Below are 26080 nucleotides of genomic sequence, written 5' to 3' on the forward strand. Positions count from 1 at the left end.
TGGACATGTCGCAACCGTACCACTAGAACAACGCAGAACAGTAAATTCTGAGTGGTACACAACCATTTGTTTGCCAGTTGTCTTCCAAGAAATTAGGAAAACCAATCGCCAAAGACGGATCACTCTGCATTTTTCAGCACCCAAAACATCGAATTAATGGGTCATCCGCCGTATAGTCCTGACTTGGCACCGACTGATTTCTTTTTATTCCCGTACGTAAAAAACAAACTGAGAGGTCAACGTTTATCGACACCTGAAGAAGCGGTTGTGGCATTCAGAATGCATGTTTTAGAGGTACCTCATTCAGAGTGGCAAAAGTGCTTCGACAATTGGTTTAAACGCATGCAAATGTGTATAGATCTTCATGGAGAATATTTTGAAAAACAATAAAGTGTTTTTCGATGATTAAAATTTGTTTTTGTTCTCTAATCCCGAAATATAAAAGACATCTCTCGTATGTCTGCTTATGGCTTTCTTAACAGCTCGTCAGTTCTCCATTTTTTTTTTAAATTAGGCCACGTTTGTTTAGTTATTTTGCGGGTATTCGTGTTAGTCCATCTGCCAACGGCCTGCTTCTGGAATAGCGAAAAGATCTCCCTTTTGCGCACGCCTTGCGGGCAGCCAATTTCTACCACTTCGGATTCGTTAGAAGATGCCCCCTGTCTTGCCAGTTTATCAGCGTTCACATTTCCTTCTATGTTCCAATGGCCAGGTACCCAGAGGAGAGTGATATCTGTTGTATGCGCTACAGCATTAAGTTTTCTGTTGGTTGTAGTTGATATTAAAGCTAAGATAGTTGCTTGACTATTTCAAAAAATACATATTTGCGTTAATTGTTGTGGATGGTTTCAAATTATCCAGCAAGCTTCTCTTATCCTGATAACTTCTGCTTGAAAGACACTTTTACGATTCCTTAGGTCAAAAGATTTGGAAATTTCGAGGCCTTTCGAATATACATGGGTGCCGACGCCACTATCTATCTTGGATCCGTCAGTGTAAAGTGCACTTGTATTCTCTTTGACTACTGAATTAAAATCCCATTGGCATGTGGAACTTTGCGTTTAACTCTATTTTAAAGTCTGAAGTAGCAGAAGTAAAATCTGATGAGTTGCTACTAAACCTTTGAGTATCTAAAACAACACTATGACCAAACATCCTAGCATTCCAAAAACCACCTTCTTTTATTCAGAAGGCGGTATTCGTAGACATTCGTCATAGTTGTAAGTCTATTGGTAACAGGTAGAATATGACATTAAGTGCCTCTGCTGGACTAGATTCTATAGCTCCAGTTATTCCTGCTGGGCTGCTTGTTGTACGCTTGTTAGCCCCCTAACGTTGTACTGTTTGTTTAATGCAGGCCACCGTATTAATGCTCTGTGTGACATCATAGGTCTTACGGTATACATCTATAGTGCGAGTTTAGGGTTTAAGCCTCAGCTTCTACTGATAACACTTTTGCAAATGTAATAAGCATATTTCGATCATGCATTGCAATGTATTAAAAAGGGAATCCAAAACGGGAAAAGGAAATTTAAGGCACTGCCTACTACTTTTACTTTAGTACTGTTTTCGTGCATATTTAGTTATATATATATACTTATAAGTTAGTTAAATAAAAGTACAGGTTGATTGAAAAGTCACACATATCAAAGGTCAGAGGTGCAAATATTATCAGATAAGTTAATGCGCAAATAGTTCGATGGTATTCTGCGAATGAGCAACGATAAAACTGTAAAAAAGATCTTCCACAAGGCGAGAGAAGAAGAGATCAGCCGAGAAAAAAATGGAGAATTGACACAGAAGGAGACCTAAGAACTATGGACATATCTGATATCAAACGAAAAGCTGATGACCAAGTGACGTGGAGGCAATTATAACAGTGGTTCGCTCCGAACTGTGATGCTATGATGATGATGCTGGTTGATTGAAAAGTAAGAGAACAAAAAGAAGAGAACGTAATTTTTGAAGGCTACGGGTTTTTTTTTTTGTTCTAGTTAGTATTCTTATTCCAATGATCCTGCAATATTTTAATACCATCTCTCTCTACAAAGTACTAGGTAAGTAGGTAGGAGAAATGGGTGAAGCACCAGTCTGGCACTCCTCAAGTAGCACTGAAGCGCGGTTTTGATACCATTATGAGACCTCCAACAAGCATATATCTACAGCCAGCCAGAGCTGTTGATATAATGGAGGAGATTTATTGGACTTAGGTTGGCGCACTGCCCCAGGCTGTCGAAGAAAGGAGCACCCGCACAGTGACCTTAGTCATCTAGCTGCCAAACCCGGATATTTACAGAGAAAGCGCTCAACAGTATCCTTCTCTGAAAGGTCCCCACAGCTTCTGCAATGGGGGTTAAATGGTAACCCTAGCTTTTTCGCGTGTGTGCCGATCGTCCAGAAACCGGTAAACACAGCTACAAGTTTGAAAATATAATGGCGAGGAGTCCAAAGGACTTTCTGAGCTCTTCGTACATCGTATTGGGGCCAAAGGGTTCTCGAAATACCACGTGAAGAAATGGAGCTCCATATTTTCTGCGCTTTTCTGAGAAATAAATTGTGCAGTTCCCCTTTAACAACTGTTAAGGGTGATGCCGATGATCCGGTAGGAGGTCTCTGAGGTCAGTTCAGTCCCCTTCCTGGCAAGCTCATCAGCAATATGTCCTGGAACCCAGATCAGAGAAATGTTACGTGCACACTTAAGAGATTTGATCTCCTCCTTACAGGAGTTTACTTATTTGGTTCTGCACCATGGTGTCGTCAGAGCCTTGATCGCTGCTTAACTATCGAAGAAAATGTTAATATCTCCCTCGCTCCCGCGTTTCCGAAGCACTTTGCATGCCTGCAGGATCGCAAAGACTTCTGCTTGAAAAACACTAGCAGTATTCGGCAGTTTAAAGGAGATAGATAAACTGGCTGATTTAGAGAAACCAAAGTCAGAAAAGTCAGTGAAAACAGAGGTGCAAGCTTCGCAGCAGATTTTCCCCTTGATTCAATCCTGCCTATTGGGAAAGATTTCCCTAGCACGACCCTCAAACTCCAGTTTTCGGATAGAGAGATCTGTACGTAGTTCATAGAAATGAGGTGTTAACTGACTAAAAATGCTACCATACACCTTGAGAAATAGACTCCAGAGGCCAACTTCAAAATGTACAAAATGATATAAAGGGCAGCATTGGGACAAGTTTTACATACTCCGGTGATGCCACTGCATGCAGTCCTTTACTCCCTCCCCAGTTTAGTGATATTATAGCCCTTCCGAAGAGCTTCCCACCAAATCAGGCATTCAAACGTTAAAATTGGAAAACCACAGCGTTATACATCTACAGCACGACCTGAAGCTTGAGTCCCCATTTTTTACCGAACATAGATTTGCAGGAGTATACTGGCCTTCTTTACCCGATTTTCAATATGTAGCTTCCAATGGAGTTTGGAGTCAAGTATCACTCCAAGATACCTAACTTCCGATGAGAGCGGGAGAACGTGATTGTTTAATTTGGGAAGTCGAATGGGTGGAGGTTTATATTTTCTGGTAAATAGCACCAGCTCCGTTTTTTCAGAGTTGACTCTGAGGTCGCAAGTGGCAGCCCAACGACTGAGTACAGCTAGCCAAAATCTCAGCCGTGACTGAGGGAAACGGTCCCGATAAAATCAGGACCAAGGGACCACAGCTTTTCCATATGAAATTCTTTATGTAAAATGTGGAACACTCGTTCGTGTAAGATTCACTCATCTGACATCAGAAATGTCACTTCTAGTCATACTTCGAACTACAAAAACAATATCACGCACGTGCTCAATAAAATCCTGTTCTATTCAAGTGCATTGAGTGTAGATTTACTCAAGAAAGTGATGCGATAATTTTTTCGAGGAATGTGAAAATGAATGCGCTCATGCCGTCGAGTTCGGCCATTTTAAATGTTCAGTTAATTGTTGACAGCTACTTTGTTTGCACGTGTTTCGACTCGTTTTCGATTTTTACCTATTCAAAAAGATGGATCAAAGAACCTGTATCAAATTTTGTGTTGAAAACGAAATTAAGTGCGCGGATGCATTCCGAATGTTGAATGTGTCATACGGAGAAGCTACTTTGGACCAAGGCAACGTGAAGTGAAGAAAATGGTTTTGGTCAATCCTCAAATCACCATTAGAGAAGTTGCTGAGGACCTAAACATATCGATTGGCTCAAGCCATTCGATTTTTTTCAATGACTTCGGCATGAGACGGTTCGCCCCAAAATTCGTACCAAAACTGCTCAATTTCAACCAAAAGCAGCATCGCATGAACATTGCTAATGAGATGTTGGCATCTGAACTCTATCCGCGACGACCCAAATTTGCTCCAGGGGAGCATAACTGGTGACGAATCGTAGGTTTATGGTTATAACGTGGAAACCAAAGCTCAATCATCTCAATAGAAGCTGCCGCACGAACCAAGACCGAAAAAGCGCGCCAAGTTCGGTCGAATGTAAAAGTTTTGCTTACCATTTTCTTTGATTTCAGGGGTTTTGGCTTTTACGTTTTACGGCGAGATATAATTTTTTCTACAATATACTTAAAGAGCTTTGAAACCGTGGAAAGTTTGGAAATCGGCCTATAGTTCGCGTGGCTTCTGGAAGGCATAAAAGGCCTCTTTGTTTCGTTAATCTATGAACTTTAAGATGGTTTCGGGATTGGCCTTCCGCATCCCAGCAAGATTCCGGGGCTACCAGCTTTGCCCTCAAGCTGGTGCGAGCATTTCCTTATCGCAATTCGTAAGGTTATACTGCATATGCTTGGTCGCTAGAGCCTCGTTCGTTTTGGGCACGTAGTACCATATGAACTTGAGGTTAACAGTTGGGAGGGATAGGCTTTATATTCGCATCACCAATCCTATAAGCCCACATAAGATAGTGTTTAGTGCTCACAAAACTCATTGCTCCATTGCCGGCATGCAAAAGCTCAGAAATCTGCCGCAACATCTTTCTCTCAAACACTCCAAGGGACGCCTCATCGGTTATTGTCATCGTCCAAGTTTCTATGCCATACGTTCGGACGGGCATAATGAGGGGCTTAAAAAGTGTTAGCTATATTCGACGAGAGCCGACTTTACTACACAATTGCCTCCATTGTCCAAAGCAGCACTCGATGCCAAGAGATATTCTCTGTTCGATTTCAAGGCTGGAGATATTCTCTTTTAGATTTCAAGGCTCGGTGTTGCTGCTACTTCCTAAATAAACGAAGCCTTCTAAATCATAACTCCACTACAGTTTGCTGATTCCTGCGGTCCGTGCTGGAACTGCGTTGTTCGCACAAGCCGGTTAGTTTCCGTGTGGCTGGTATGGTTTTCTTCTCTCTGCTCAATTGCTCTATAGCAGAATCTTTGAGTATCTTATTTTCATCTGCACAATTTGTCGCAGATCACTCTCCAAGCAATCACTGTCTAGCAATGGTCGATTAAACTACCTAAAGCTATTCGGTTAGTTTGTTACTCTCTCAGTGAATGCCTTCTTGGATATGAACATTGGTCGAGGCGTGAAATTTTACACTGTCTTTCATAAATATTAAAAATAAACTCATAGTTTTCCAAAAATTGTAGATATGTATTTCGCTCTATTTCTTAGATTTACCAAAAAATATATAAATATATTTTCGAACACATTTCTATGGACTATTACGCACTCACACGTATTTATAAAAAATTACAAAAAAAAAATAAATCATTGGTGTTTTAGCTTACATTTATAAATAATTTTTTGTTTCATCTTCCATGTGTGTGTATATAATTTATGTGAATACAAATAATCGCTTTATTAAAAAAAAACATCTTTTAGTTATGAAGTTTGTGCCATATAATTTAAGTTGTTGTTGTGTGTAATAAAAATGTTTGCATTAAGGGCAAAAATTCGAATAAATTAAGTTTTTTAGTGTTTGGATTTGTTAAATATATAAGAAAGAAATCGTCGCTGCTCTAAAATGGCACACCATATTGCGGCACATTGCAGGTCTTCGACTTAGTGGTGCACTTGCAGCTCTTGCCCGAAGGCGCTTTGCTGTTCACCAAGCAAATTCGGGCATCAACACAGCCACCATTGCTGATCTGGCAGGCGCTGGTAAGTTGAGGGCAGCTATCCTCGATGGCAGTCATGCCGTACATTTTGTGGCTGCCGAAGAAAGGCGTCTGAATGCCCTTTTGGCGGTTACCGAAAGTGTCGACGCTTTCCAACTTTTTTCTAAAATATAAATGAAAAATAAGTATGGGGGGTTATTGATTACAGGCAACCGGTTATAGGATATAGGTTATATATTATAGATCTTCGATTATGGGTTATGAACTATAGCTTACAAATTATAGGTTATAATTTATAGATTATAGATCGCAGCTTATAGATTGTAGTTGAGAGATTGTAGTTTCAAGATTTGCGATAATGAATTATAGATTATAGATTAAAATAAAAATTTTAGCCGCTTACGTTGTCCAATCAGTCCAGTAGAATTGATTGTGTGTGAACGTCAAGCCGAATGGGTAGGTTAGGTCATTGGAAATCGTGCGCAATTGCTTGGAGTAGGAATCGATGCACTCCACCTTCTTCGTGCCCGCGTCAGCATAGCAAAGCTCACCGCTACTTTCGAGTATGACCAGTGAATTGGGTAGATTGACAGCATCACTGCCCAGCAACAATTCACGTCCGGTGCCATCAAGATCGGCCATTTCAATTTTTGGCGATTCGCGATTCCAATCGGACCAATAGAGTTTTCTAAAATTAGCAAAGATTTTTTTCAATCCATTTCTTATTTAACTTTTAAAATCTATGCTACTGCACTTACTCTCTGTACGGATCGACGGCAATGCCACGAGGATTTACCAAATTCTTATTTACCAACACTGCGCGCAATGTGGGATCTTCCAAACTGGCCACCTCAATGGTGTCTTTCACTGAATCAGTCCAATAGATGCGTCGTGAAATACAATCGATGGCAATACCTTCTGGTGATTCAATATCTGTTGAAGAAACGAAGGTGCAGATTTAAATTTTGCAGCCTTAGTTTGCAAGAAGTTTTTTAAACCCTCTTTTACATTTTACTTACCCTCTTCTAAGAATGTCTTGGCATCTGTTCCATCATACTTGGCACTGATGATTTTCTTTGATGAAATATCACCCCAGTAAATGCGTCCCTCGACACAATCCTTATCAAGTCCAATAGCCATTGAAGCAACCGAAATTGGTTTCACATTTTTACCACTCAGCGGTACGCGCACAATAACTACACCTTGGCTCACGAGCAGAAAACCCGATTCGTGTTGTTGGCGTTCCAAACAAATAGAGCCATTGCCATAGAAGCCTGAAATGAAGGGGAACACATGACTAAAATTGAATTTAGAATAATTGTCGAAAGTTTTTCTAAACAAAATTTTCAACTGGATATAATAAAAAAAGTTACGTGGACTAGTTTCTTACACAGAAATGCCCAAAAATATTACAGCGTAAATTTCTTCAATTTTTAAACGGATTTAAGAAATATACTCGTAGTCATTTGAAAGAAAAAATTCGATCGCAGTTAAATTCGTTTCGTTGGAAGCTCGTCAAGTTGTAAGCCCTAAAAAAGCTAATCAAAACATTTTACATGGCGAGCGCACAAAAGTATAAATATGGGGCTGTTTCCACAGCCTGATTGCCTTATTCTGTTCCCACAGCTAATTTCCTTCTATAACCGTAATCGTAACCGAAGTACAGAACCTCAATAAATTCCCTCGAATCACCAGCCGGCAGCACTTGGAAACAAAATGACGAAACCTTGTTGAGAATATACATATAAAGCGTTTGTCGGGCAAGTATAGGGTAGGTCATGTAAAATTTGCTCTTTGAATCGGCTAGAAAAAAAAACTAATCAATATTTTTTCAAACTTTTTGTTTTATTTTGAAGATTGAACATTGTCATTTATGAATGAAAAATAATATCGTTCAAATGACTGCCACGCCTGGCTTTACAGTAGGCCATTCGATCAACCAAATTTTTAAGCACATTTTCGATTGTTTGGGCTCCAATTCCATGAATGGCAACTTCGATTTCGTGTTTTAAAGCATCAATCGTCTCTGGATGGTTTGCATAGCATTTGTCCTTAACGGCTCCCCACAAAAAATAGTCCAACGGGCTTAAATCACAGCTCCGAGGCGGCCAATTGATATCGGAATTCAAAAACGGTAGCCAAAAGTTCGAGTGTAACTTTGGCAGTGTGACAAGTTGCACCGTCCTGTTGAAACCAAATGTCGTCCATGTCATCCTCTTGAATTTTTGGAAACAAAAAACTCATTCAGCATGTCACGGTAACGCTCGCCATTTACTGTAACCGCGGAAGATGAAAAAGACTCACCACTTCGGAAATAGGTTTTCAATATTTCCCAATTTTGTTCAAGCGTATAGCGTCCCATTTCGTAAATGTCAAACCTTTAAGTAAATTATGAACACATTTGACATGTCATTTGTGTTACCATTCTCAAAAAAATAGGTGGTTCAAAAAGCAAACGCTATATGACCCACCCTGTACTTAATCCAAAATGGGCACTGGGGACTGGAGGGAAGTAATGAACGAAGCTATGAAACTGACAAAGTGCACACACCACAGCACAGCCATGGTGTGCCAGCTGATGTCGCCTCATCATCATCTCAATAGTGAAGCCTTTTTGTTCACGAGATTCAGCAAACCATTGGACCCGGCGTACTATAATTCGATATTCATTGTGCGTCAATTTAACGCATGTTAGATTGGGTGGCTGTCAACGCAATGTATGGAGGATACACTTACTGTGTCTAGGACTGCTAAGCATTCGAAAAATTACTTTCAGAAGCATCAGTGTGGTGTCTTGAAGCTAAGACTGAGACAGAAATCGTTAGATAGGAAACCCACCTTCATACCATGCATACTCAGACGGTATTCTGCATTATGCCCACTATTAAGCTGACGTAGGAACCAGGAAAACGTGTAAGCGACTTGTACCCACTTCTTGGGCTTTAGGCCACATTTAGGTACTTTGTTAATGTACTCATTTGCTAATTGCTTCTTCTCGACGATAAAAATTGGTCTAAGCTGGCACTTCCAAGACGATCGTGGAATGTCTAGCCTTTGCGCCGAATTTGTCATAAGAACTTAAAATAGACGAAAACACTAGTACCAACAAAAATGAGTCACAAAGATTTCAACGCAATGCAATTCGCTCTAATCTTTCTCAGAATACTTGAAACCTCTTCTATTTGCTTTGCATAAAAAAAATTCTATTTTCACTGAGCTTTAGCTTTCACTCAAAATATCTTTCAGTGTCGGTTCAACATTTTCGATATAAGCAGTTTTTCCATATTTGAAAAAATGTTTTCTCAAAATTTGATGTGTAAAATTCATTATTTGCCAAAACTAACTACAATACACGGTCTCTCACCGAAGAAATTACCAACCCCGCAACCGGCGAAGCTTAGACGAAACTTCTCAACACCATCGACGCTGAAAGTAGACGGGCCACAAATAAAAGGTGGGCTCCCTCCGAAAAAGCCGGAAATGACAACAATGGGTGGCCTACGTGAATTTCTATTGCATCCGCTCACTTGGGATCGCAATAACGGTTACTTCAATATATTGCTGGGCTTGGCCATTTTCGGTTACTGCTTTTGCACGCATTGTAAAAGCGAAGGACCGCGTACAGTTTCATATGAGCAAAAAGGAAAAAATAAAAATTAACTAAATAACGTTTGAATGACCTCACCTACAAAAACAACAATAGAGAAAATGTATTTGATTTGAAGGGGGTATGCTGACGCGCATGGAAACGCAGCGCACGCATTTTCTAACTTGCGTCGAATAGTTTCCATTTTCGTTCTTCTCACTTACCCTGGTTGCAGACACAGACCAAACCATTATTGGTGGACAAACATTTGGCGTTCATGTCACACATTTGTGGCGTATTCAGACAGTTCTTATCCTCCACACAAACATAGCCATCACCGTGGAAACCGGCATTGCACTGGCACTCATACCTGGCAGGATCGCTGGAGAAAAATTTGAACATTTTTTAAAACTATTTTAGAAAACAACCAAAACTTTCCGTCGCTGTTAAATGCACTCACTCGGTAGGCTCACAGGTCGCGTGTACACCACAATTATTTCGCACATTGCACGGTGGTGGTATGCTGCGGCAACCTTCCAACGCATCACCCTCATAACCCTCAATGCAGTCGCAATATTGTACACCCTGTATCGAATCCCACTTGCAGATCGCATTTGCACCACAGAAGACTGGGCCACAACGACCAGCTGGCACGCAAATATCCGATACATCTCGCTCGTACCCGGCTAGACACTGACAGACGCCAGCATCACAGAAAGCATTCTGACCACAGGTTGAATTGTCACGGCAATCGGGTGCCAGTTGGCAGCGGTATCCATCGCCTTCATAGCCATCCTCGCAGATGCAACGGGACTCATTGTATTCGCAATAGGCATGAGGATCACAAACATCAGCATTCTAGTTGCGGAAGATTAATTTATTTATTGTTTTTGTATAGTCTCGCTTTTGTTGTGATTTGACAAAACTTACATAGGCGCAGGAATTGTCAATGATTTCGCAGTTGTAGCCATCGCCTTGGAAGCCGTGATTGCAGGTGCAAGCATGACGCATTTCATTTTCGTACCACTCGCAGGTGGCGTTAATGTGGCAGTTGGCATCCACATCACAGGGTACTGAAATCGAAAATTTGAAATGAGAAATTTTTTAGACACTTATTAACTGAAAGAAGCTAATAATAATTCTGAGGTGCAGAACTACTCTAGAAAAAGTGAGCTATGCATGAAGAAAGAATCGATACAGGTGTAAATTAATTGCGGGCCGCTTTGAAACGTTTTTTAACAAAGGTACTAAATTTTTCACAATAATTTTTTGAGAAAATCTCCGCAAGCTTCCATGTCATCTAAACAACTTAAGTACCTCGATAAAGTGCTGAGTGTTAGATTTATCTTAAAAATGATTTTACAATGCAGAAGAGTAGTCTTCGATTATAACTCTACTTGGATAATTTGATAATTTTGTAGTCACATCCAAAAACCAGTAGAGGAAAGTTATGTGGGGCTTAAATGGCAATTGCTGAAACAAACGCCACGCCTCGGGTGAAATTGGGCGCGTTGTGATCCTACAGTTTGACTAACATCTCTTCAACCATCGAGCGTCTCCGATGAATCCCATCAGTCCCTTGGAATAAATATCCGCCAACAGATTTCTTCTGATTGACGCGATCACCGCTTCAGCGATTCTGACCGAGTTTAACAAGACGCGGGTAGTTTCTTTCTCGTGCTTCGATACTCCCCATCGCTAATGTGCATAGGTCCAAAAATCTTCCGTAGAATATTTTTCTCAAACATTCCAAGAGACGCGTCATGGAATGTTGTCATCGTCCTTGAAGATGATTCCATGTGTAGAAGTACACGCAAGTGGGGACAGTCCCTGATTGTCATTCACTTGGAAGTGGCCAGGACGATTCTTCTGCATACGGTCCATACTGCTCTGAACAAGTATTCTCTAGGTGACTCCTGAACATCCGTTTGAGAGCCAGCTGTCCCATCATACTTGTCGCTTCTTTATGCTTGCCTATTAAGCAATGCCCAATAAGCACTCCGATAACAGCCATATCTGCCTTGTACTCATTTTTCACCAGCTTCCTTACTAAAACATTTCCCTAAGCAGCATTTTGCAAGTGGAAAAATCAACTTCGTACCCTCGCACCTTGCCTTGTAGACTCATCTGTCTTACAGTCTGCCTTTAGACCTCTATAACTCGAGAGGTAAATATGGTGAAATCTGCCTTAATTGGGCATCTCCCGCAAAAATCTGTGATAGTTCAGCACAAGTTTAGAATTGAAAGGAACGGAGCCCTTAAAGCTCAAGGTTCCGCCTGATTGTCACTAGATATACAGATAAAATATCTTCCTGGACATTCATTCTTGATCTTGAATACATCCTCCATATTGACTGAAATTTCGGCTTGGAAACTGCTGTTAGTAATCGAGTATAAATATGTATATGGGGTGCTTTCAGGCTGGCCTCTGGAAAAGGCACCAACCTATCGTACTGATGATTACACTACCGGATGGGGTGCAGTAGTTACAATGAACTTTAATGCTCTCGTATATAAAATTCCATTTAGAATGGAATCGTGGATGGGCAGACATTTTTGGATTTTTTGGCCAAGCATTTAGACAATAATTCGCTTCCACTTAAGGCAAAGAAATAATATTTAAAGGATAGGCAATTGCAGGTAGGGTCCGGATTTATTACTGCTATGCAAATTACCAAGATTTCTTTATAAATCTCAGCAGTTAGTCGGAGGAAAGATAATGTAGTTCGTAGAGCGCCTTACTGCGGGCTTGAAGATATATAATTGTGAAGCATAATACGTAATTGTGTTTAGCAGCTAATTTGAATACGATCTACGATCGATTTAGGTTGATCTAATTAATAGTTGTGTATTTTAAACCACGACCTTAAATTAATTTTCAATATTACCAAAGACAAATTAGTCAGAAAAACTCGTCGAGCTCACTGATTGAAAGCGAAAAATGAGATGATTTCTTCTAAATTGCCATTTGAGCCATATAATTTAAAAATGGAAGTTCAACTGGACTGGACTAGAAATTCCCGGAGAGAAGCTTAAAATCTTACTGATATCCGAAGAGCTTTAGCAGCAGGCAGTGGCTTAAAAACAGATAGTAAAGAGCAAAGTAATGTAGTTGGTTATTTTCTGGAATTAATTGGGCTAGAAGAAGGAAGATTAGGTTACGGTGTTTGCCACTCTCCGTGGAGATGTGATGTCACTTCTTTGAGCTTAAGTATCATCCCTAATTCCCGATGTGGTGAACTCTCCTTGTTTCCTTCTCTCTGGTAATCCGTAAAATATTTTGGATGATTGCAGATTCCCAGTCTGCTAGAAGTTTTAAGTGGTAAGAGTTTTAGACAAGCGATGCCGCATTCTGACAGTGTCATAAAACAGAAGCCATTAAGGGGAAATCTTCACAAGTGTTTCCCATAGGCAGGCGCCCGTTTTCATGCCAACCATTGCACTAATAGAAGTTCAGTCTTGAGTGATAAGAAAACAAGTTATTTCTGTTTTCATTCATTCTAGACCATACCATCCCAGTCATTTCACAAGCAGCTTCGCTGTCCCCCTATTATTGACCTGCTCCACCGACCCATAACTTTCTTGGAAATAAAGGCATGTCGGCAGACTGTACGGATTTAACTGATTTAATATAAGTTCCGTTTTAGCCAGCTCGACCGCGATGCAGTTTCCAGATATGTCTTTGCGTCCAACAGGAACCCAAATCACATTCTTGGTGCACCGCTTAGCCAGCTCCGAAATAAGTCTACATTCAATTGCTACTTTGGAGGAGATTTTATGACAGCTTGAATAGTAAATGATTTTGCTTACGAAAACTGATGTAATTAAAAAAAATTAATCTCAACGCTTCTCGGTTACTAAAATTCACTAGATGTGGCAGCTAAACTAAGCACTGCCTACTACATTCGGCACCTGAAGCTCGTGTGAACAATTCAATTACTCACGTAATTCATCTGACTTAAAGTCAGTGTTATATTGCGACGAGTAGCGGCACATTTGGGTATCCTCGCTCAACTCGTAACCATCTGGGCACATACAATCGCCTAAAAAGTTGCACTGCGGCTCAATTTGATGTTCATCTGGCATAATCCGTACACAGCGGCCATTTTCCAAAACTTGATCGTGACCGCATATTTGATTGCATTCATAGCCATTTCCCTCAAAACCACTGCGACATTGGCAACGACTCTCAACGCAGTCAGCGTCATGAGAACAGCGCTATAGGGAGATAAGATGAATAAGAAAGAGGGAGAGAAACAGAAGTAACAAGACACATTAGTTAAATTTGATCACTTATTACTCTACTAACTCGCATTGCTTCGTTGCTCCAACTCACCTGGCACTCATCCTGGTAATTACCACTAATGATGTAATCTGGTGTGTATTCCTGTTGCTCCTCAAGCACGGAGTCATTTCTCAAACAGCGATAACCATTTCCCTCGAACCCATCAAAACATACACAAGTGAAACCGCCCTCGTTGTTGGTGCACAAAGCATTTTCATCACAAACATGTGTTTGCAGCAAACACTCATCAATATCCAAACACACCTCCAAGCCATCCTCCTGCAACTGAGGTCCATAGCCATGTCGGCAGTCGCAGCGGTAGGTATCCTCATACGGCACACACACTGTGTTCTCGCCACAACTAGCACTACCGTCGGTGCAAGCATTCGATTCGGCATCAACACCAATCTTAGTCAACACACTGGTACGCAAAGCCTGATCGCGCTCGAAATAATCCAAAACAATCTTCAAAGCTTTTTGCAAAACACTTTTGCCTGTCGGCGACTCTTCGTGATCGAGTCGACAGCTGTGAAAGAAAATGGACTGCTCAAGTTGCAAGTTGATGACACGATTCTCTTCGGGAATTTCAATAATATGCGCATGCGCGGAATACAACTCATTTGCCGACACAAACTTGTACTCGTCCACATAATCAGCCATATGCAATTTAGCATTGCCACTCACGCGCGGCACATCACCGAAAAGTTCGAGCTTAACGGACAGCTGATCCCAATAATTGAGTCCCTCGAATGTCTGATTAACAATCAAAATCTCGCCAGTATCGAAACGTACCTTCGACATGTGCACACAATGACCACCGGTCAAATGATAGCCATTTGCTACACCATTCAATGACTTGGCGAAAAGCCAACCAATGGCGCTAAAAACGGGTACGGCTAGACGCAATTGGGCGCCCAACTCCGCGCTAACCGGATTGATGGCAGTGTAACTGCGTGCATCGGCAGTTACCACATAAGACTGCAACTTGGCGCGTTCATCTATCAATTGTCCATTTATTTCCCCAGCCAAAGAGCCAGTGACGCGTATGGGATAATCGGTTTTCAGACAAGCGTTACCATTGCCATAGTAGCCATCACGACAGACGCAACAAAAGCCATCTAATTTATCGTAGCAGTCAGAATTGAAACTACATGTTTTGTGGCCACTTTCTGCGCAGGTGGGCATTTGTGGAGCTACATTGAGACCCTCCTGATCAGTGGGCGTTTGCACATTTGTTGTTTCATCCAAAGCGCCAACGTGGAACAACCAAACACCAGGTACGCCAATATTCGAGTTTTCGGTAAAGCCAAAGCGAGCCTGCAGATATACAAAAGCACATTGAATATGACATGAATATGTATGGTTTATACTTATAGTTTGACAATTTATTAATTTTTTTTTTCATTTTTATAATTTTTTTATCAAAATATAGTTGATTCTCCTACGAAATCATATAAATTTGGTTATAATATTTGTGCAAATTTAAATTTCCTTTACAAATTGCAAAAAATTCCTATACAAATTTCAATGTTTTAATTAAAATTTAAAAAAAAAATTTCAAGTATGCAATTTTATAGCTCATTCAATTTTGGTTCAACGAAGAGTAAGTTTTAAGTGGCTCAAGAAGCGTGTTGCATTTTGACAATTTTTTTTAACTGGCAGTCTTATTTTCTGCATTAACAAATGTGCGCCATTTTTTATATGGAAAGAGATGCTCAACACCTCAGCGAAATAAAAATTGTAAAAAATCAATGCAAGCCACTTAAAACTTAAACTTTGTTATACTGGAACTGGATAGGCTATAAAATTGCATGTCCCGAATTTTCCTGAAAATTCTGTATAAAAAGTTGGAAGTGATGATGTTTTAAATTTTTAATTTGTTCACTTTTTGTGATTTTATACAAAGTATAAAACGTTGAACTTTATGGTTTTCGTAATAGAATGCACTATATTTTTATAAAAACATATAAAACCAACTACAAACAAAATCGTCAAATTTTGGTAACTCGTCGCGCTCCTATTATTTTGAACACAGGTATAAGGAGTTTGGTGGGCAAACCAACGCAGTACTCACACTGTCAGTGCCGGAACCGTCGATGTAATAGTAACGTCCATCTTCAGCGATAAAGCCAGCCTGCGCGCGTATGTCTGGCAAGCCCAAAGCACCCGTCTCACCTTGCAGCCAATTAATGCCGTTATGCTCATAAATGAATTGCACAAAAGTATCCTCCTCATTGGCGATCAATACCGCCTAAAAACATAAATCATCATAAAATCATTTCGAAAATTTTATTATAATAAAAATTGTTGATTTTACCCACCTGAAAGGTATTGAGTTTATCATTCTTAGCACTAAAGTGCCCCACATTTTTCCAAGTGGCCACAATCAGTTTATCTGCCACGAATTCTGATTTTTCTGGAAATACATATTTCACCAAGTCGCTCGCTCTTTGTAGTTGTGGCGCTTCCGCCGATTCAAAGACTGATATTGATGTTATATTATAAGCGAGCGTAGTGTCAACATTGGCGTAGAAGGGTGCAATGGATGGATACTCCAGCGGGAATGGTTGGTTGATATATTCGGGAAATTCGATGTTGAATGTCAATATGCCGTTAGTGTTGATCTGAAATATAAATGTTTTAAATTGTTGAGAATTCTGTAACAAAGCCAAAAAAATACAAGATTTGGGAATAATATTTTTGGTAAATTCAAATAGTATTTCCTGATAAAGAAATTTAAAATATAAAAACATACGTTTTGCATATCTAACTAGACCAGCTTTAAAACCAAGGTTAAAAGAAACTATAAAAATGACCTGCATAATAGTGGGCAAAGTACAGTGAATTTTCTATAAAAAAAAATTATAAATAAATAATTGTCGTGTACACTTCTGTTAGATGTTTGGCCGAGCTTCTCTTCCTATTTATGGCATGCGTCTTGATGTTGTTCCACAAATGAAGAGACCTACAGTTTCAATCCGACTCCGACCGGCATATGGTTTCTTATGAGGGGCTTTTTCATGGCAGAAATATACTCGGAGATTTACCATTGACTGCCGAGGGGCGACCGCAAGTGGAAACCTACTCCTTTGAAATTCGGCTCATTTGGCTACCTGGTCACAAGGGCATTGCAGTGCAAATGAGCTAGCTAAACAGTGAACCCGGCTTTCCCGCAAAATGAGAGGATTGCGATCGTCCTGACGCCTTTTAGTCTACTCCTGGAAAGGTGAGCTCCGCATCAACTCATCGCATCCAGAATCGATTGAAGGCAGTCAAGGGACCTTCTAATGTTAGCAAAGCCACAGCTCGTGAATACCTCAGTACCTTCTCCGTAGCTGTCCTGCGCTCGTGGTACTAATATTCAGACTTTTTGGCTCTCACTTATTTGCTACGCCTGATAAAATAGCAGTAGCATGATGAATTTCATTAGTGACACGAAACGGCTAACCAAACCACATTAGTCATCGTTTAGTTTGGTCTTCTTTGTTTGTTTCTGACCACCTAAAAATCTTAATCTCCCCTATCCGTACTGTTCTGTTATTCCCCTCCTTTTTCCACTATAATGGTATCACGAGGAGCAAATCTGGGTCCTCTCAAGTGCAACCACTAAACTTAACTTAACCTAAACTGTTTTCTAATTGAGATACTTAATTGATTCCCACAGAGGAATCTGATCTTTGACCCCTGTGCGTCACGCCTTAACTGTCTCCAATCGGGACTAAAAATTATTTGTGATATTTGTGATTATTTTTAAGGACCACCCCAATATTCCTATAAAAACGGACAAAATTTCTTGAGCAGAGCATCACTCAAAAGCGAAAGCACTGATCTCAAAAGTTTTTTTACATTGTTAGGAAAAGTATATGGGTGCTAATGTGAATGATTTGTGTATCACTTATTTAGCTTGGTGTTGCCATTTTTTGTGTTGAAAAAATAACTTATCAAAAAATAGATGAAAGTATTACAGCAAGTATCAAAACTACTGAAAAAAGTATTACAATTTTTTTTATAGCGTTGCCACCTGAATTTTATTGCAAAAACTAAACATTCTCACTGATGAAAGTATTTAAGCTTTAATAAAAGATATGTTTAGATGGTGTTGTCACCTGTTTTTTTTTTTGCAATTTGAAATTGAGTACATATTCATTGCAATATTGTAAAATTTTATCAATGTAAAGGTTTAGTGCCAACTAATATTCAAAGAAAATTAATAACAAAAATTCAATTAGCGGTTAGGATATGGGTATAAACCAAATTGTTTTGCAAAAGTGAATAAAGCTTTAATTAAAATTGTTTGTGTATGGCGTTGCCACCTAACTCTTAAGGCGCAAGTGGTAATTAATAGTACAAATTAATTAAATAATATAGGTATCAAGCCAATTATGACTGAGAACGGTGCTGCCACATATTTTTCAATTCAATAAGTATTGGTATTGCTTTATACTATAAAGTACGTTCATTAAGTGAAAAAAAATGTGAACTATAAACAGAAATTAATTGCCTTTCACTTTCAAAAACTTAATTTTGCTATTTGTTTTACAAGTTCTATGGGAAATGTATTAAGTAATTCACTTTATACTCAAGTGAAGCCGAGGACAATGGCCAATTTAATAAAGGAATTATAAATAAATTTGAAATTTTGAAAAAAATATATATTTTATTTTTAAGTAAAAATAGGACACGTGTCATAAATGAATAGTTCAAACAATATTAGTGTGAGGAAAAAGAAATCCATTATTTTCTCGGCAGATGGCTGTAGTGATCGATATCTCGCAAAGTATCGATCAACCAATTTAAAGTTTATGCTCGTTGTCAAGATGACATTTAACACTAAAGAAAATTGTTTGCTGTTTTTTGTTTGTTCCATTCTGTTATGAATTACAGGGTGTTAACAATGGAAGTCATCAAAGAGAAATTTCGGTACATTTACAGTTTTTCTTTGATAAAGGCGAAAATGCAAGGTAGGTAGTAAATGGTCGCTATGGTGCTAGGTATATTCTTAAACAAGCTGGCGCAAAATTAATCACCCAATCATATCTGACATTTGTGAACTAGACAACTGCAGTGTAAAAATACACAAGAAATTGAGCAAAAAGTACCGGGAGGGTGATGTTGACTGTTTTCTTCGATTTCCATGGTTTAGTGCAGCATGAGTACCTTCCACCGGGCCAGACAGTCAATAAAGAATATTATTTATCCATTTTGAAGCGTGTTGAAGCGAGATGTTGTACGTCGCAAACGGCCGGAAATGTGGGCAAACAATTCTTGGTTTTTGCGTGATGGTAACGCGCCATCGCATCGAGCCCAAATTGTACTGGATTATTTGGCCAAACACCAAGTAAATACCATCGTTCAAGACCACGCCATTTTGAAAAATTTTTTCTATTCTAGTACGGGACATAGGTACAGTTATACTAATTCATAATTTTTCTGGTTTTTCTATTTCAGATAAATAGAATACGCGCCATTTTTTAAATTATTAAAATTAAAAAAAAAGTTATTTTCATGTTTGTATGTAAAATAAGTTAAATAAAAAGCCTAAAAATTTTAAATATCGTTTATCTTTTTTTTTATTGTAAAAAAAATTCCTGAAAATACACACAAATTTTCGAGCTGTAGCCCACCGAAACCCCTTAAGGTACTGACCCAATGCAGACTAGCTTTGCTTGGTTTTTAAATCTTATATGGCCAAGTGGGCGCTTTGAATGCTGTCATAACACTCAGATGATTTGTAAGAGGAAAAAGGAAACAGAGATGTTAGCCATATTCAATAATGCATAATAAATTTTGGAATCATGATGTTAATTAGAAGTTGTAAAAACATATTACGAACTTTTCTTTTAATAGTAAAAATGTACAAAATAAGACACCAATCACACTAACGACGAATGTTTGAAATTTCCTCAAACATTTTTGAAAAACAAACGTAAATAAAAAATATCTTTAATCTGCCAAAAACTCACAAATGAAGCTAAGCCAAATCAAATCAAATGAATGAAGGGTTCAATTCGTAATGTCAAAAGCGCTGCAAATAGAACATTGAGGTATTTGAAACTTCGTCGTCCTTTAAGCGCTTCAAACAAGGCTGCTATTTCATATATTTGAAAGGTTCTATTTCGTATATAATATTTCAATTCATTTTTGACAGTTATCGAAGCCAAGCAAGCAAAGTCAGCCTGCATTGGGCACACCTCTAAAGAGAATATTCGACAGGAATGCAAACATTTCCCATCGGAAATCTTGCAGAAAGTCATGGAAAATGCGATAAAACTGGCACATTGTTTATCTACTCTAATGGCGGCCACTTGGCGTCTATCAGATCTTCTAATTAACAGAACAAATTATAAAGGTCCAAATAAAGACTGCAATCACCGACATATTTTTTTTTTATTTAGTAAAAACAATTATTCAATTATGGATGATTTATTTTGACTTGTATATAAGAAAATTTGAACGTGTACTTTCGATGGAAGTAACGGCGTGACACCTCAGCAAAAAAATTGTCAAAACTCAGTAATATTTTGTAGTCACTTAAAACTTGCACTTTGTTGGACTACAATTCAATGGGTTATAAAAGTACATACATACCAAGGCGGATCTATTAAAGGTGGTGTTGGTAAATCAGCTGATTTGTTTTTTTTTTCTTTCGCTGTATCCATGTGGCTGTCAGCACAGAATAAAACTAGGCGAATTAATATTTTGTTTTCTACTCTTCCAATACTTTGCCGTGACAATCAAACATACAAAACATTGTTGTTGGTCTAGTGCCACCGCCTTTAATAAATGCGCCTTGATACATACTCAGAAAAATTGTAAGAATTCTGATTAAAAAGTTGAAAGTTTTGATGAAAGTTTGAAAAATGTTATACAGAGTTTGAAAATTTGTAACGCGTTGGTGTTTGTTATAGTATGAATTATATGAATTTTATTATAATCTGATGCTAGAGTATGTTAATAATTAAATATGATGAAATATGTGACTTTGCTGATGACCTGGTCATTCTCGCAAGAAATATGAATGTTCTAAAAGAACAATTCCAAGCACTCCAAATATCGGAAAATTCTTCAGATTAAAAATCAGTGAAAACAAAACAAAATACCTGGCAAGACTTAACACATTGAGAAAAAGATAGCGTGGATCAAGTTAAATATCTACGACTGCTTCTCAATGGAATCGACCATATAACAAAGGCTTTACAATACCGCGTGCAGACTGCAAACAAAGCATATTTTGCTAACGTTAAAGTGTTAAAAAGCAAGCTCTTGAGTAGAAGAACGAGAATTAAAATATATAAAATACTGATTCAATCAGGGGCATGATGGTTAGACGACGTTGAGAGGAATCTAAGAAGCATAGGAGCGGCCAACTACCGTAGTAAGGCTATGGGCCGATATGCATGGAGAAAAATCGTGAAGGCAGCTAAGGCTCACACTGAACTTTAATGCTTTGCATGATATGATAATGATGAGAGTATTTGTACACAAATTAAGTATACGCGAGAGTATAACATTTGCAACGGTAAGCATTCAATTCCGTTATAAAAATAATGCATTTTGAAACACCTGTGCCCCAAAAACTACTCCTGTGCAACGCAAAATCTAAATACACCCCCATAATTACATTTGTTTATGTTCTACTTAGGAATACTGCTGCTGCTGCTCTTGTTGTTGCTCCTGATACACATTGAAAATGAAAAGGTGTAGTGTAAAATGTGCATTACGAGAAAATAATAGAAATGTTTTTATATGCACATATGTATGTATGTATGAGTGTGTGAGTGCACGCATATCTTTAAGATGTGGCAAACAAATTCCCACAAGCGACCGCGCAATGCAACAAAAACACAAAAGTAACCACAAATGGCTGCAGCAACGGAAAACATGTGTGGCATATGCCACATGCATATGTGTGGCAGCTACTGTTGCCACACATTGGTCCCTGCTGTGTGCTGATTGTACTCCTCTATTTGCGTGTGCTTGTGTGGGTGCGTGTAGGTAAGAAACACACAAGAAAACCAAAAGCATTTAATAGAAAAAATCAACAACACGCCAAATAAATGGCATGCAGAACAATAACAACAACAAGAGAAATAACACTAACTTTTAATTACAACTTCATGCACACAAGCAAACGCTGGAACACCACAGCACTTGGCAAATGCAAAAGCAAGTAAAATCAACACAAACAGCCAACGCAACTAAATTTAGACCTTAAGCGAATCATTGTTGTTGGCACTGCTGGTTGGTTCTCCTAAGTACTTTTGCATTGCAAACCATCTGAGTAGTGTAAGCGGTGCGCACAGCATTCTCAGCATGCACCAAGTACTGCGAGTATTCCATCGCTGCTGCAGCATCTTGTGTTTATTTGTGAAGTGAACCGTAGCCGAGTTGGTTCAACGCTTGATGGAATGCGTGCGATCGATGCATGATTTGTTGAAAGATGAGCATCATTAGTTGGCGGTCGCTTAATAATCGCCGATCACAGACACAGCAAGACCATGGAATGCAGCACTAATGATAACCATAATCTTCAACTGAATCATTGTGTGTTCGTGTTGTTGCGCCGCTGTTATGGCTGAAGACAACATCTCATTCATTTGGACGCACACACATTAATGCACGCACAGAAGTGTTGTGTGATACGCGTATTGCTGCTGCTCCAACGATTAGTCACACCAGCTGCAGGGTGGCGATGCGATGCAAGTCAATTAACAAGCCCATTAGATGGGCCACTTTGAAGCATGTGTGTATGTATGCATGTACACATTTATGTCTTCTCCATATGCGCACCAACTCGAACACACACGCCAGCCAATGCAAATACGCATACAAATACGCAACTATGTATGTAGATTGTCATCAATGAAGTGGTTTGCTTTTCTTACGCGTATGCGGCTCATTTGTTTTCCTTTTCACATCTTATTTTTCATCCGACACTTCTCTGCTCGAGGATCCCACAAATGCTCTCTTAACTACATATATGTGGGTGTGTGTGTGTCATCTAAATTGTTCGTGTCATGTGCTTAAATGCATGCATATTTGTGGATGTATGTGTCTATGGGTGTTCTGTTTGATGCAGCGCCTAAGTATTGCTAGGCCTAGTACTTAAGTACTTCCATGTACTACTTATAGGCACTCACTGCATTAACACATACCCCATCCCAATAACAACAATGTAAGTGCGAAATATGGCATTTTCAGTGCTGTAATTTTTGTTGCTGTTCTTGCTGCTACAACATAATTAATGCTGCAATGTGCCGATAAGTTATTGAGCTAATAGGCGCTTTAATGATCGACAATTTGCCGCCTCGTAAATTTATTATGCGCTCAAAGCACTACTAGATTCACGCTTGCATGCGCACACACTTGCGTACATACGAGTACATGTACGTGTTCGGATATGCATATGGAAAGAATGCAATTTTAGTATAAGAGTGAGCTATTCTAGTTAATTTATTAAGAGTAGTAAAATATTTCCAAGTATAAACTTCACAGGCCGATGCCGCAATGGATTTTTTGGCAATAACTAATAAATAGTTAGAAATATTTTAGTTTGACACTTAAATTGACCTGTATTTAGCTCTTGCAGACGGTTGGACCCACCCAGCTACAGTGGGTTTTTTTTTCAAAAATCTAATAATTCCTTATCGATGCTCCTGTCGAGCACGTTGTGAATGGATATAAAATATACGCTAAGCGTAGTTTTCTCATCTTACCAATAGAGTACGATTTACGAACCTCGAGACAATAAAATGTTCCTCACTTTAAAGTGCCATTTAACTCTTTTCGTTTTCTCAACAGTCAGTCAAACAAACATTTGTCAATTACGAGCTTCAACTCTTTGATTTTACTTAGCTATAAAATTTTAAAGAGTACATATATGAATAATAATTGAAAAAATATAGTTCATGCTACAATGAAAATCATTTAACGCAAAACTCCAAACAGTGTACACAATTTAAAAAAAAGAATTCAAAATGTCATCAAAGCTTTTAACTTTTTCTGGGTATGCATTTTAATAGTCCATTAAATTTTAGTACAACGAAATGCAAGTTTCAAGTGACTATAAAGTACCACTGATTTTTTACAATTTTTTTCCATACACAAAAAGGCTCGAATTTTTTTTAAGTACTTATACATTCTGTCAAAAAAATATCGGGAATTGTTCATTTAAAAAGCGCGCATATATCTAAATTTGTTTTGCTGGAATGTTGGTACAACTGTCCTCCTCATCTTCATTGATGAGGCACATTTTCACTTCAGTGGATTCGTCAATAAGCAGAATACACTCACAAAGAGTGACTGTTTGGTGCGGTTTATGGGTCGGCGGCATCATTGGGCCGTATTTTTTTTCCGAAATGAGGCCGGTCAGGCAGTTACTGTGAATAGTGTTCGCTACCGTGAGATGATAACGGACTTTTTATGGCCCGAATTGGAAGATATGGATGTGGACGATATGTGGCTTCAACAGGACGGTGCCACTTGTCACACAGCTAACGAAACAATGGCTCTTTTGCGCGAAAAATTTGATGACCGAATAATCTCACGTCGCGGCGATGTCAGTTGGCCGCCAATAACATGTGATTTGACACCGTTGGACCTCTTTCTTTGAGGTTATTTGAAAGAAAAGGTGTAGGTCGGTAAGCCAGCAACAATTCAAGAGCTAAAGGATGAGATAATTCGGCACATTAACGGCATAGAACCGCAATTATGCCTCAGCATCATCGAAAATTTGGACCATCGATATTTTGTTCCATACATAATTAAGCCATACCAATATTATCATAATAAAGAGAAATAACAATAATTTCATAAAAAAATTGTATTTTATTCAAAATCGGCATCGGGCCTTGAAACTTAACGACCCCTTATAAGGCTTTTGCAGTGGTTGGGAAGTCGGTTCTGAACATAGCTGAACTAGCGCAAAGATTCGTGATATTTGTAGAGAAATTGTAAATAATATAAATTAAATTCAATTATTCTTACATAGTTTTTCTAATAGCGATTACGCCTTGGAAGGCTATGGAAGAGTTTGATCACTACTGATCACCTTTGGGTACGGCCACAGATTCGAAAACCATTGTGGCCATGAAGCACCAAATGATAGATAAAAGGTAGTTTCAAATTGCGGTCGCCCCTCAACATGGCAGAAATATAATCGGAGATTTGCCATTGCCTGCCGAGGGGTGACCGCTATTAGAAAAAACTTTTTCTAGCATTTGGTGTTTCATGCACAGCGATTTGAAGTTTTTTTTTAAGAATTCCAAATAGAGCTTGAGTTTGATAGATCCGTATTCACTATGCGTCGCCAGGAAGCCTTTGATCTTTCATGGTTCCTTGCATCTTGCGGATTCTACCACCGAGCAGCCTGGAAAACTTAGCCAGCAACTTTGCGCAAAGTGTGGCCTATCCAGCCAAATCGTCTGCGTTTGATGATGAGCTCGATTAGGAGTTCGTTGGTCGAAATAAGCAAATACTGGTTTGAAATAACACGAGGCCACCAGATTCTCAAAATTTTGCGTAAGCACGCGTTGACGAAAGATTGCAGTCTTTGGATGAGCACGAATGTAAACAATCAGGGTTCACAGCCATATAGCAACACCGATTTTACGTTGGAGTTGAAGTTTCGTGGCGAATGCATGCTTCCAGGACTGTTTGCACTTGCCATTCCGCGGACTTGGGATATGCGTCTTTATATTGTCCTAAAAACGGAGGATCTACCAATTCCAAATCGAGAGAAACTTTTCATGTCACAAAAGCACGCATAAGGTTAACATTGTCTGCCGACTGCTTTTAGAAAAAATATTTCTATAATTTGATAAGTTGTTTAAAAAAAGGGGGATTACACTCAAGAATAAACGCAATAAACTCTTCCTGATAACAATACTTTTTGACTTACAAAACGCCTGATATTAAAATGCAGTCTATAAACTACAGACGATCGCGTAAATTCAAAGTATTCCCATAAGTTTATGTGTATATGTATGTGTATGAGTACAAAAAGATTTCGTTTTCAAATTGCACCAATGTATGTACAAGTCACAAGTAGTCACAAGCGAGAGCATAGAAAATGAAAACAAATCGAGCACATCTGTAAACATTTGACATGATAACACAATTTCGGCCGATCAGCTTTGGTTACAAACAAACTAACACACGAGCAC

At 38.9% G+C, this 26080-nt stretch overlaps 2 protein-coding genes across 2 annotated transcripts in view; one reads left to right on the forward strand and one right to left on the reverse strand.

Moving 5' to 3' along the window:
• Nucleotides 1-5593: 5593 nt before the first annotated feature.
• The window catches only part of LOC129245043 (nidogen), a 31907-nt gene continuing 11420 nt past the window's right edge, over nucleotides 5594-26080 (reverse strand). Inside the window, exons 2-12 of the mRNA XM_054883005.1 lie at nucleotides 16238-16540; nucleotides 15991-16167; nucleotides 13968-15233; nucleotides 13576-13849; nucleotides 10562-10704; nucleotides 10092-10489; nucleotides 9856-10013; nucleotides 7065-7319; nucleotides 6804-6978; nucleotides 6449-6733; nucleotides 5594-6208 (exon numbers count right to left, since the gene is read on the reverse strand). Coding sequence (XP_054738980.1) covers nucleotides 5947-6208; nucleotides 6449-6733; nucleotides 6804-6978; nucleotides 7065-7319; nucleotides 9856-10013; nucleotides 10092-10489; nucleotides 10562-10704; nucleotides 13576-13849; nucleotides 13968-15233; nucleotides 15991-16167; nucleotides 16238-16540 — 3696 coding nt within the window. The 3' untranslated portion in view covers nucleotides 5594-5946. The remainder of the gene's footprint in view (nucleotides 6209-6448; nucleotides 6734-6803; nucleotides 6979-7064; nucleotides 7320-9855; nucleotides 10014-10091; nucleotides 10490-10561; nucleotides 10705-13575; nucleotides 13850-13967; nucleotides 15234-15990; nucleotides 16168-16237; nucleotides 16541-26080) is intronic.
• Nucleotides 9265-9745, forward strand: LOC129245044 (uncharacterized). Its single transcript, XM_054883006.1, has one exon. It carries the CDS (start codon nucleotides 9340-9342, stop codon nucleotides 9703-9705), a length of 366 nt encoding a protein of 121 aa, XP_054738981.1. The 5' UTR covers nucleotides 9265-9339; the 3' UTR covers nucleotides 9706-9745.

Source organism: Anastrepha obliqua, chromosome 4, assembly GCF_027943255.1.
Source record: "Anastrepha obliqua isolate idAnaObli1 chromosome 4, idAnaObli1_1.0, whole genome shotgun sequence".
Taxonomy (NCBI): Eukaryota; Metazoa; Arthropoda; class Insecta; order Diptera; family Tephritidae; genus Anastrepha; species Anastrepha obliqua.